At 43.1% G+C, this 12,725-nt stretch overlaps 1 protein-coding gene across 3 annotated transcripts in view; it reads left to right on the forward strand.

The window, feature by feature from the left end:
- Positions 1-12,725, forward strand: part of ENOSF1 (enolase superfamily member 1) — a 137,742-nt gene that overhangs the window by 50,393 nt on the left and 74,624 nt on the right. For all 3 annotated transcript variants that reach the window (XM_029591093.1, XM_029591094.1, XM_029591095.1), the window contains one exon: positions 11,751-11,833. In XM_029591093.1, the coding sequence (XP_029446953.1) occupies positions 11,751-11,833 (83 nt within the window). The remainder of the gene's footprint in view (positions 1-11,750; positions 11,834-12,725) is intronic.

Consider the following 12,725-nt stretch of genomic DNA (forward strand, 5'->3'; position numbering starts at 1 on the left):
ACAACACTTATATGATCATCTTCGTGCCTCCTCGCACATAATGGCTTCGGCAGTCTTGGCTAGAAGACTTCTGTGGCTCCGCAACTGGTCAGCCGATGTTTCCTCCAAAGCCCAGATGGGCAATCTTCCCTTTAAAGGGAAATTCTTGTTCGGGGATGATCTGGAAGCCCTTATCAAATCCCTAGGGGACAACAAGGTGTACAAGTTACTGGAGAATAAGCCTACAACCTCCAAGGCATTTGGTTCGGCTCGCCCTCTGTTTTGGGGCCAGCACAGGTTCCAGCAGGGCAGGGCTCCTTCCTTTACTCTCTGTCAGCCGTCTACGAGGTCTCAGTCTTGGGCGCTTTCCTTTCGCGGTTACAGGCCTCTCTGCGACAGGGGTCCTCAGGGATCTTCCAGGGGCAAGTCTACCCAGTGCTGGCCCACTCCTCTGTTCCAGTGATAGGCAGCTGCCTTTCTCTGTTCTTCGAGGAATGGGTCAAGGTTACATCGGACCAGTGGGTTCTAAGCATCATCAAACACGGTTACGCTTTGGATTTTGCTCGCCCATTGCGGGATCTGTTTTTGATGTTGCTCTGCGGGTCCCGCACAAAATGGACAGCAGTAACTCAAGCCCTGGGATCCATTATCCCGGTCCCTCCGGAGGAGTACAGGACCAGCAGATACTCCATTTATTTTGTGGTTCCCAAGAAGGAAGGCTACTTCCACCCGATCTTGGATCTAAAGAAGGTGAACAAGGTGCTTCAGGTACCTCGTTTTCACATGGAAACTCTCCGCTCAGTCATTGCGGCCATCCACTCCGGCGAATATTTGGCTTCTTTAGACCTGACGGAGGCGTATCTTCACATAGGGATCCGCAAGCGGTATTGGCAGTTTCTCAGGTTCATGATTTTGGGCGAGCATTATCAGTTCCAAGCGCTCCCGTTCAGATTGGCAACGGCTCCCTGCGTCTTCACCAAGGTGATGGTGGTTGTAGCAGCGGCCCTCAGGCGGGAGGGGATTTTGGTTCATCCCTATCTGGATGATTGGCTCATCTATGCAAAGTCGGAGGAGCTTTGCAAGACAGCGGTTCAGTCAGTATTGACTGTCTTCAATCTCTGTTGAGTTGTCAATTTTGCCAAGAGCCAGTTAGTCCCGTCCCAGGTTCTGAACTTTTTAGGCGCTCAGTTCGACATGTCAGTCTGCAAAGTCTTTCTCATGCAGGAGTGAATCGACAAGTTAATGGCGCAAATCCGACGGCTGTTGTCGCTACCGCTACCCCGGGTTTGGGATTACTTGCAGGTGCTTGGTTCTATGGCATCTACTCTGGAGTTAGTCCCTTGGGCCTTTGCTCATATGAGACCTTTGCAGAGGGCATTACTTTCTCGTTTATATCCGAAGTCGGAAGAGTTCCAAATCAGATTACTGCTCTTGGAACCCACCAGGTCGAGTCTCAATTGGTGGTTGATTCTGGCCCACTTGCAGCATGGTATGGACCTGGAGGAGCCTCAGTGGATGATCGTGACGGCAGACACCAGCCTCTCCGGCTGGGAAGCGGTTTGCCAATCGCGGGCAGCACAGGGATGATGGACAGGTCAACAGGCGAAATGTCCATAAATCGCTTGGAAACCAGGGCAGTATGTCTGGCGTTGGGCGGTTTTCTCCCCCTGGTGAGCCATCGATCGGTACGAGTTTTGTCCGACAATGCAACAATGGTGGCTTACATCAATCGTCAAGGAGGAACCAAAAGTTGTCCAGTGGCCTCAGAGGCCGACCAGTGAATGGTCTGGACGGAGTGCCATCTGGTCCGCCTGGCAGCTTCTCACATAGCTGGGATCGACAACTTTCAGGCGGATTTTCTCATTCGCCAGCATCTAGATCCCGGAGAGTGGGAACTCGTCGGTGGGGCATCCCTCGCCTGGACTTGATGGCAACTCAGGGAAATGCAAAGGCGGCTCTGTTCTTCAGTCGCAGAAGGGAACACAGGGCAGAAGGTGTGGACGCTCTGGTCTTTCCGTGGCCTCGTGACATTCTGCTTTACATCTTTCCTCCCTGGCTGTTGGTGGGCAAGGTCTCACGAAGGATAGAGGCTCACACAGGGTCAGTCATTCTCGTGGCCGTGGTTCACAGATCTGATCAACTTAGCGGTGGGCGGTCCTGTCCGGCTCAGTCATCTACTGAATCTTCTTCGACAAGGTCTAGTATTTTTTGATCCAGTGGATCGCTTTTGTCTAGTGGCCTGGCTTATGAGAGGAGGCAGTTGAGGAAGAAAGGTTATCCTGATTCGGTTATTTCCACCCTCCTGCAGGCACGAAAGAAGTCTACTTTGCTCACATACGTTCGTCTGGAAGGCTTTTGATTCCTGGTGTAGCGGGTTGAATGTGTCCCCGCGTCGCGACTCTATTGTTCACATTCTGGTGTTCTTACAGGAGGATCTGAAGAGAGGCTTGGTGTGCAGTTCTCTCAGGGTTCAGGTAGCGGCCCTGGGATGTTTGCGGGGAAAGATTGACGGGATATTCCTTGCAGCTCATCCGGATGTGTCACGTTTCCTGAAGGGCGCTAAACATTTGAATACTCCAGTTCGACCAGTGTGCCCTTCTTGGAGTTTGAATTTAGTTCTCCGTGGATTGTGCGGTCTTCCCTTTGAGCCTCTCAAATGGGCCACTTTGAAAGACCTGACTCTCAAGGTGATTTTCCTGGTGGCCTTTCTGCCACGGTTATGAGGTAAGTCGTGGGTTTTGTTGGCCAAAACAACAAAGGTGGCTTATATTAACAGGAGGGGAGAAACCAAGAGTCAGGCGGTGGCTCAGGAGGCCCAGGAGTTGGTTTATTAGGTGGAATAGCATATGTGACTCTTGGTGGCATCTCACATTGTTTGGGTAGACAACATCCAGGTGGATTTTCTCAGGCAAAGGCAGCTAGACCTCAGAGAGTAGGAGCTATCAGAAGAAGCAATGCATCTCATTTGGATCAGATGGGAAATGCCCCACATGGATCTAATGGCATCTTGGCAGAATGCCAAACCTGCACATTTTTACAGTCGCAAACAGGAACATGGGACAGAAGGCATCAATACTCTTGTACTGCCATGTCCTCCAGGAATTCTGCTTTGTGTTTCTTCCATGGCTGCTAGTGGGCAAAATGCTTCTGCAAATAGAGCAACATCCAGGGCAGGTAATTCTGGTGGCCCAGAGTGTTGCGTCATCCCTGGTTCACATATCTGGTCAGCATGGCAGTAGACGGGCCTCTAAGTTTCAGTCACTTATCAAGGCTTCTTCACCAGGGTCTGATATTTTTGGATCAGGCAGCTCACTTCTGTCTTGCGGCCTGGCTTTTGAAAGGGTATATGAGATTGAAGTGTTATTATGAGGAAGTTATCTCCACCTTACCACAGGCTAGAAGACCATCCACATCCTTGGCCTACATGAGGATTTGGACGGTTTTCAAGTCCTGGAATAGCGGGCAGGGAATATGGCTGACTCGTGCTTTGGTTTTGCATATTTTAGCCTTTCTACAGGAGAGATTGGTAAAATGACTAGCCTTTAACTCCTTTCGAGTGCAGGTGGCAGCTTTGAGCTTTCTTCGGGGTAAAGTACAGGTATGCCTCTAGCAGTGCACCTGGATGCAATTCACTTTCTTCAGGGGACAAAACATTTGTGTCCTCCAGTGCGGCAGACATGCCTGGCTTAGAATCTTAGTTTGGTTCTGAGAGGCATGTGTGAAGCTCCATTTGGACAGCTGCACAGGGCGACTATAAAGGATTTAACTCTGAAGGTGTTTTTTCTGGTGGCAATTTGTTTAGCTAGAAGGATTTCTGAGCTTCAGGCGTTGTCATGTCAAGATCCTTTTCTACAGGTTTTGGACTCTGAGGTCTTGTTGCACACAGTATCTTCCTTTCTCCCAAAGGTTGTTTCTGTTTTCCATCTTAATCAAACGGTGGAGCTTCCGGCCTTTTTGGATTTGGATTCATCTGTGCCTTATGTGAAGGAACTTCAGGTGCAGGATATACGGCAGGCATTGTTGAGGTACCTTAAGGTTACTAAGAGTTTCCATTTGTCAGATCACCTCTTTGTGTTTTGGAATGGTCCGAAGAAAGGGTGTATGGCGTCTAAAGCTATGATTGCCAGTTGGCTAAAAGAAGCTATTGCCTCAACTTACATATGTAAAGGTCGCTGAGTACCAGAATTGAGGGCTCACTCGACTTGCTCTCAGGTGACGTCATGGGCCGAGTGTCAACAGGTGTCCCCGCAGAGATTTGTCAAGTGACTATTTGGCAATTGTTGAATACTTCCTCTCCAGACATTATCATTTGGATGTCCGGGCTCCAGATTCCATGAGCTTTGGTGAGAGTGTTCTACAATTGGGACTATCTGTCCCACCCTATGTAGGGAAGCTTGGTACATCCCAGGAGTCTGGACTGATCTGGGTATGAACAGGAAAGGGAAATTGGATCTTATCTGGTAATTTTTGTTCCTGTAATACCACAGATCAGTCCAGAGCCCCACCCGTTGGAAGAGTGGAATCCGCTCGTACTGACATTTAATATATAATACAGAGTTGCTGAGGAATTCGGTTATGTTCTCCTTGGTTACTGTTGGAAGGGATTTCCACCTTTTGAGGGTTCACCTTTCCCCTGCTCATTGAGGTGATTTTGGAGTTTGCTGTTAGTGTTTCTGTTTAATCATCTTGGCTTGGGTACAGGTCAATATTTGAGACTGCAGATGGTACACTAGGTTATATGCAGCATCAATGAAACTTTTTTCTCTGTCTCCATCTGCTGGCAGGGAGGCAAAATCCAGGAGTCTGAACTGTTCTCTGGTATTACAGGAACGAAAATTAGCAGGTAAGAACCATTTTTCCCATCTTTCTTTCAAAAACTCTGAAAGTTGTTTAAGTACTGCTGCCTCTATCACTTTTGACAAAAAGGGCAAAGAAGAAACTGGGCAATAATTAAAATAGATGGATCGGCATTAGATTTTTCAGTATAGGTCCTGTTTTCAGCAGGGAAAGAAATATCCCAGTAGATAAGGAAAGTTTGTAATATCTGTAATACAGGGATTAATATTATCTTTCATCAGTTTCAGAATAGCCTTAAGATAGGGGTTTATTGGCGAGAAGCTGGGATTCATTTGTGTTATGATGGAAGAGATATTACTGCTTGAGAGCCAGTCAAAGAAGAACTGAACTGAGTGAAAAACTATTATGTATTGTCTGAACCTTATCTTTAAAAAAGACAGTAAACTGGTTACATTTGTTAGAGCATTTAAAAACAAGCTTCCTTTTGAAGCAGTCATTGATTTAACTTGCAGAAACATTCAGAGAGGTTGTTTCCAACTACATGTATTTTGCTGGAATAGTTTTGCTTTTTTGAATCATTAAGCTTTTTATGGTATGCTAATAATTGCAATAAATAGGCAGTAATAGCTGATGGATGACTGCACCATCTGCGCTCAATGCATTTGAGCTCACTTTCATACCTTTTAAAGCAAAGAAAAACCAAGAAGCAAATTTTAGTATGCTTCAAAAGAATAGTCTTGCTATCCCATCAGCAGTAGTTAGTAACGTAGTTCCATTTTTGAATGGCTTGATCAGTATTAGAGATTTGCAAATCAACTATTTTGGGAGTCAATTTCCAATTCAGTGTTTCCCAAATTGTGCCATGGCTAAAGGGCAGGAAGAGCAGGTGTCCCGTGGCTGAATTCTCATTTTCTATTTCCCTCCTTCCCTGCAAGATGTCATCCTGCTAGCTCCTGCTTCCCCCTCTGATGGCTCTCCTCTGCAATGGAAACTGCATGGGTCCCTATAGTCTTGTGAGACCTGCTGACACCATGTAGTTCAGATTGCAGAGGGAGGCAGGCAAAGGAGGAAGAAGCAGCATTCTGAAAGCCTGCTCCCAGACTTCTGCAGTTCAAAGATTGGGGGTGCATGGGGAAAGGGACAGCTAAATATGCCACCTTTGTTCTTGAAAACTGGAGGGGTGGCCAATGTAACCCCAATATTTAAAAAGGGCTCTAGGGGTGATCAAGGAAACTATAAACCAGTGAGCCTGACTTCAGTGCCGGGAAAAATAGTGGAAACTATTCTAAAGATCAAAATCACAGAGCATATAGAAAGACATGGCTTAATGGAACCCAATTATCATGGATTTACCCAAGGCAATTCTTGCCTCACAAATCTGCTTCACTTTTTTGAAGGGGTTAACATGTGGATAAAGGTGAGCCAGTAGATGTAGTGTATTTGGATTTTCAGAAGGTGTTGATAAGACAGGCTAAGAGAGAATTTGAAAAGAAGTTGGCTGAGGGGCAAAAACTCACAGTAAAATCTTTTTAAAATATATCCGAAGCAGAAAGCCTGTGAGGGAGTCAGTTGGACCGTTAGATGATCGAGGGGTTAAAGGGGCACTTAGAGAAGATAAGGCCATCATGGAAAGATTAAATGATTTCTTTGCTTCGGTGTTTACTGAAGAGGATGTTGGGGAGGTACCTGTAATGGAGAAGGTTTTCATGGGTAATGATTCAGATGGACTGAATCAAATCACGGTGAACCTAGAAGATGTGGTAGGCCTGATTGACAAACTGAAGAGTAGTAAATCACCCGGACCGGATGGTATACACCCCAGAGTTCTGAAGGAACTAAAAAATGAAATTTCAGACCTATTAGTAAAAATGTGTAACTTATCATTAAAATCATCCATTGTACCTGAAGGCTGGAGGATAGCAAATGTAACCCCAATATTTAAAAAGAGCTCCAGGGGCGATCTGGGAAACTACAGATCGGTTAGCCTGACTTCAGTGCCAGGAAAAATAGTGGAAAGTGTTATAAACATCAAAATCACAGAACATATAGAAAGACATGGTTTAATGGAACAAAGTCAGCATGGCTTTATCCAGGGCAAGTCTTGCCTCTCAAATCTGCTTCACTTTTTTGAAGGAGTTGTTAAACATGTGGATAAAGGTGAACCGGTAGATATAGTATACTTGGATTTTCAGAAGGCGTTTAACAAAGTTCCTCATGAGAGTCTTCAAGGAAAAGTAAAAAGTCATGGGATAGGTGGCGATGTCTTTTCATGGATTGCAAACTGGCTAAAAGACAGGAAACAGAGTAGGATTAAATGGACAATTTTCTCAGTGGAAGGGAGTGGACAGTGGAGTGCCTCAGGGATCTGTATTGGCACCCTTACTTTTCAATATATTTATAAATGATCTGGAAAGAAATACGACGAGTTAGATAATCAAATTTGCAGATGACACAAAATTGTTCAGAGTAGTTAAATCACAAGCAGATTGTGATACATTGCAGGAAGACCTTGTGAGACTGGAAAATTGGGCATCCAAATGGCAGATGAAATTTAATGTGGATAAGTGCAAGGTGATGCATATAGGGAAAAATAACCCATGCTATAATTACACAATGTTGGGTTCCATATTAGGTGCTACAACCCAAGAAAGAGATCTAGGTGTCATAGTGGATAACACATTGAAATCATCGGTTCAGTGTGCTGCGGCAGTCAAAAAAGCAAACAGAATGTTGGGAATTATTAGAAAGGGAATGGTGAATAAAACGGAAAATGTCATAATGCCTCTGTATCGCTCCATAGTGAGACCGCACCTTGAATACTGTGTACAATTCTGGTTGCCACATCTCAAAAAAGATATAATTGCGATGGAGAAGGTACAGAGAAGGGTGACCAAAATGATAAGGGGAATGGAACAACTCCCCTATGAGGAAAGACTAAAGAGGTTAGGACTTTTCAGCTTGGAGAAGAGACGAGTGAGGGGGGGAGGGGGGAATATGATAGAGGTGTTTAAAATCATGAGAGGTCTAGAATGGGTAGATGTGAATCTGTTATTTACTCTTTCGGATAGTAGAAAGACTAGGGGGCACTCCATGAAGTTAGCATGGGGCACATTTAAAACTAATCGGAGAAAGTTGTTTTTTACTCAATGCACAATTAAACTCTGGAATTTGTTGCCAGAGGATGTGGTTAGTGCAGTTAGTATAGCTGTGTTTAAAAAAGGATTGGATAAGTTCTTGGAGGAGAAGTCCATTACCTGCTATTAAGTTCACCTAGAGAATAGCCACTGCCATTAGCAATGGTAACATGGAATAGACTTTGTTTTTGGGTACTTGCCAGGTTCTTGTGGCCTGGATTGGCCACTGTTGGAAGCAGGATGCTGGGCTTGATGGACCCTTGGTCTGACCCAGTATGGCATTTTCTTATGTTCTTACGTTTGACAAAGTTCCTCATGAGAAGCTTCTAAGGAAACTAAAAAGTAATGGGATAGGAGGCAGTGTCCTTTCGTGGATTACAAACTGGTTAAAAGACAGGAAACAGAGAGTAGGATTAAATGGTCAATTTTCTCCGTTGGAAAAGGTAAACAGTGGAGTGCCTCAGGGATCTGTACTTGGATTGGTGCTTTTCAATATATTTATAAATGATCTGGAAAGGAATACGATGAGTTAGGTAATCAGATTTGCAGATACAAAATTATTCAAGGTAGTTAAATCACAGCAGATTGTGAGAAATTGCAGGATGATTTTGCGAGTGGAAGATTGGGCATCCAAATGGCAGATGAAATTTAATGTAGAAGTACAAGGTGATGCATATAGGGAAAAATAATCCATGCTGTAGTTACCCGATGTTAGGTTCCATATTAGGAGCAACCACCCTGGAAAAAGATCTAGGCATCATAGTGGATAATACATTGAAATCATCAGCTCAGTGTGCTGCAGCAGTGAAAAAAGCAAACAATATTAGGAATTATTAGGAAGGGAATGGTGAATAAAGAGGAAAATGTCATAATGCCTCTCTATCTCTCCATGGGGAGACTGCACCTTGAGTATTTTGTACAGTTTTGGTCGCCGTATCTCAAAAAAGATATAGTTGCGATGGAGAAGGTACAGAGAAGGGTGACCAAAATGATGTAGGGGATGGAAAAACTCCCCTATGAGGAAAGGCTAAAGAGGTTAGGGTTGTTCAGCTTGGAGAAGAGATGGCTGAGGGGGGGGGGAATATGATAAAGTTCTTTAAAATCATCAGAGGTCTAGAATGAGTAAATATGAATTGGTTATTTACTCTTTCGGATAATGGAAGGACTAGGGGGCACTCCATGAAGTCAGCATGTAGCACATTTAAAACTAACTGGAGAAAATTCTTTTTCACTCAATGCACAGTTATGCTGTGGAATTTGTTGCCAGAGGATGTGGTTAGTGCAGTTAGTGTAGCTGGGTTTAAAAAAGGTTTGGATAAGTTAATGGAGGAGAAATCAATTAACTACTATTAATCAAGTTGTCTTAGAGAATAGCCTCTGCTATTGCTGGCATTAGTAGCATGGGATCTACTTAGTGTTTGGATATTTGCCAGGTACTTGTATCCTGGATTGGCCACTATTGGAAACAGGATATTGAGCTTGATGGACTCTTGGTCTGACCCAGTATGGCAATTTCTTATGTTCTTATGAGAGGGAAAGGAAGATGATGATGCCAGGAAATGAGGGATAGGGAAATTGATGATGCCAGGGGTTGGGGGAAATGGGTGGAGGGAGAAGGAAGATGATGCTTCAAAGGGGTGGGGAAGGGAGGTATAGGGAAAGGGAAGGTGATGACAGGAAGTGAGGTTGAGGGAAGATACCACCAGGTGGTGGAGGGAAAGGGAAGAGAAACTGTGCCAGTGGGAAGGGGGAGAAGGAAGAGAAGAGAAACTGATGATGGGGAAGTGGTTGGTGTACCACAATGAAGTGAACCCTGTGCCACAAACAAAAAAGATTAGGAACCACTGGTCTAAATCGATTAATATCAAAATGCCCTCTCTTCGTTACTAAATCTTTATATTCAGAAGTTTTTTCGGTTGCGATTTCGGCAGACAGTTACAAGATATTAAAAGATGGTCAGACCATTGTATTATATGGGCACTAAGAGTGGCTGGAGATTGTGCCAGCAAAGTGAGATTTATAAATGAAAGATCCCAGGGTATGGCCTTATTGATGAGTGGAAAGTTATGAATTGTTCCCACCCTAGCCTGCCATGGAATGTAATAAAACTTCTGTAGTTTTCGAAGTGAACACTGGTCAACGTGTACATTGAAATCTCCAAGCACAATAGTAGAATTCAAGTCAATTTTCAAGGTGGATAAGACTTCAGTTAGTCGAGAGACATTTTGGGTTAACAATTTAGGAGGACCACCAAACTATCCAGATATTTATCAATGAAGAACTTTCAATAATAATTTCGTAATAGTTATGTTCTATCTCTATAAGCCTATTAGGCCTAGGTTGTAAAAAAAACAGAATACCCTGGGGAACATAATTGATTCAGAACAACATTATCTGTCTCAAGTATGCATATTTCTGTCACCCAGAGGCAATCCATGGTCTGGGACTGTAGCAGAGCTTATACAATAGGTACTTTCTCTTTAATAGACTGAATATTAAGAAACAGATATAGTTATCATTAAGGAAGTGGGTATTGTCTTTATTTGATGTAACTATCTGGGTCAGTTTGTGGAACTTCTGTGATGTTTATGGGGTCAATAATCCATATCTTCCCTCACCTATGATGGTAGGTATCATATTCATCATGAGTGCAGCAATTGTGAAAATATAGTTACATTTGTTTGCCTATATGTGTGTAGAATTTTTTTTATTTTCTGATAAATGTACATGCTTAGCAGGTAACTTTCAAACAACTCTGCATGGCCACATACATGTATATGGCCATACACAGATCTATGATAATATTTTATAATCTGTGCTTATCATAAAATACACACAAGTCTACCCAACAATATATGTGCTTATGTAAACAATTGCTGTGCATCGAAAGCACGTACTACTCCTACCAGTTTTAAAATATATGTGCATATATTTACGAGCAAAAATAAAAATAGGACTTGCTTGTGTAAAACCCAATATGCACACATGAGTCGCCATATTTAAAATAGATGCACGTAATTGAAATTGCCAATTTTCTGACTCCTCCACTAATTTGCCCAGGTCATTGAGACCCTCCTGATTCTTCAGCCTGAACTACCCCTCAGTTCACCCAGACCTCACACCCAGCCAAAAGTACACAATAAACAAGTCTAATATTAATTATGCAAGATAATTATCAGGTGTAAAATTCCATGAGTAGATTGCCAAATATATACACACAAGTCTCACTCAAAATGGCCACTTATACATGTAACTGTTGGCCGTAGACCACTCCTCTTGATCACGCGTATGTGTGCGCACGAAACCTAAAGTACGCTGGTACTTTTGATGTTTATAAAATAGGGATTATGCCAGTACAAGCTACTTAACGTGTGTATATGCTAATTTTCCATGCGTAAGTGCTTTGAAAGTTCACCCCATGCTTTTGAAAATGCAAAAGTATGTGTGTAAATGCAAATCCCTTTCCAAACCCGCCGCCAGAAACACCTTTGTTCACTGTGTAAAATTGTGCACACGCAGGCCATATGTGCGTAAATTTACCCTCGTGTCTAGCAGAAAGTTTTGTAAAAGGCCATTTCCTCAGGAAAAGCACTGTTTACCTTGGAAATGGTTTTGAAAAATTTCTCAAGTATATCTCCAGACAATTTCTTTAATTCTTCCACATTCCAGTGGATGGAATAAAGCCCTTTTTTTTTTTTACCCCCAAATCTCTCTCTCAAATGTTGTTTTGTGGGTATCTCGTTTTGGGAGAATGCCACAGGACATGACACATTTAGCTGCTGTGTGCTTTTAATTGTTTAGATGCATGTGCTCACTGGAGACCTTTTGTCATTGTTGCAGAGGAGCAGATGTTGAAGAATGGGTACCCTGCTTATACCACATCATGTGCCTGGCTGGGGTACACAGATCAGCACCTGAAAGAGGTTTGACTCTTTATACTGTAATAGTACATGTTTAGGACTTGAACTGAAGTGTGGAACATTTGACTTGTGTTAACTTGATCTGTGGTTTACAATGTTTGTTGAACAAAATTGGGTTGAGTGGCTGTTAGTAATGTTTCATTTAGTATTGGAAGTCTGGAGGAAGAGGATGCATGTAGGGTAAAATGTGAAATACTTAAGATAGTATAGTCCAGTGATGGCAAACTCCAGTCCTCCAGTGCCACAAACAGGCCAGGTTTTCAGGATATCCCCAATGAATATGCATGGGATAGATTTGCATACAATGGAGGCAGTGCATGCAAATCTTTCTCATGCATATTCATTGTGGATATCCTGAAAGCCTGCAACATGAAGTCTGGACACAAATCCTTATGGGAGCTTCAACTCATCATTGAACTGATGCTGAATTGAGCTGGAAAATGTCTGTTGTACAGTGCATATATTGAGGCCTTTGTCTGAATCAGCAATGTATAATAGAAGTTTTCTTCAGCCTATATGGACTCGTAAGAGAGTCCATGAGGACCTTGGATGATTAGGGCATAAAACGGTATATTCAAGGAAGATAAGACCATACAGAGAAGTTTAATGAACTGCATTGGTCTTTACTGCAGAGGATGTTGGAGGAATTCCCAAATCAGCCATTCTTTTCAGATAATAAATCTGAGTGAGTTCAGTTTGGAGGGGACAGTAGATGAAGTTTTAGAAGAAATGACATCATAACATAGTCTATGACAGCAGATAAATCTCAATTGGATGTCCAGTTATTCTAACCTATACTGCTAAGTAGGGATGTGTTATCGTATGGAATGAAAAAAAAACCCAACAAAATTCTTTCATTTTCATGCCACCATTTAAGAAAAAAATAAAATGCGCT

The sequence above is a fragment of the Rhinatrema bivittatum genome, chromosome 2 (assembly GCF_901001135.1).
Source record: "Rhinatrema bivittatum chromosome 2, aRhiBiv1.1, whole genome shotgun sequence".
Classification (NCBI taxonomy): Eukaryota; Metazoa; Chordata; class Amphibia; order Gymnophiona; family Rhinatrematidae; genus Rhinatrema; species Rhinatrema bivittatum.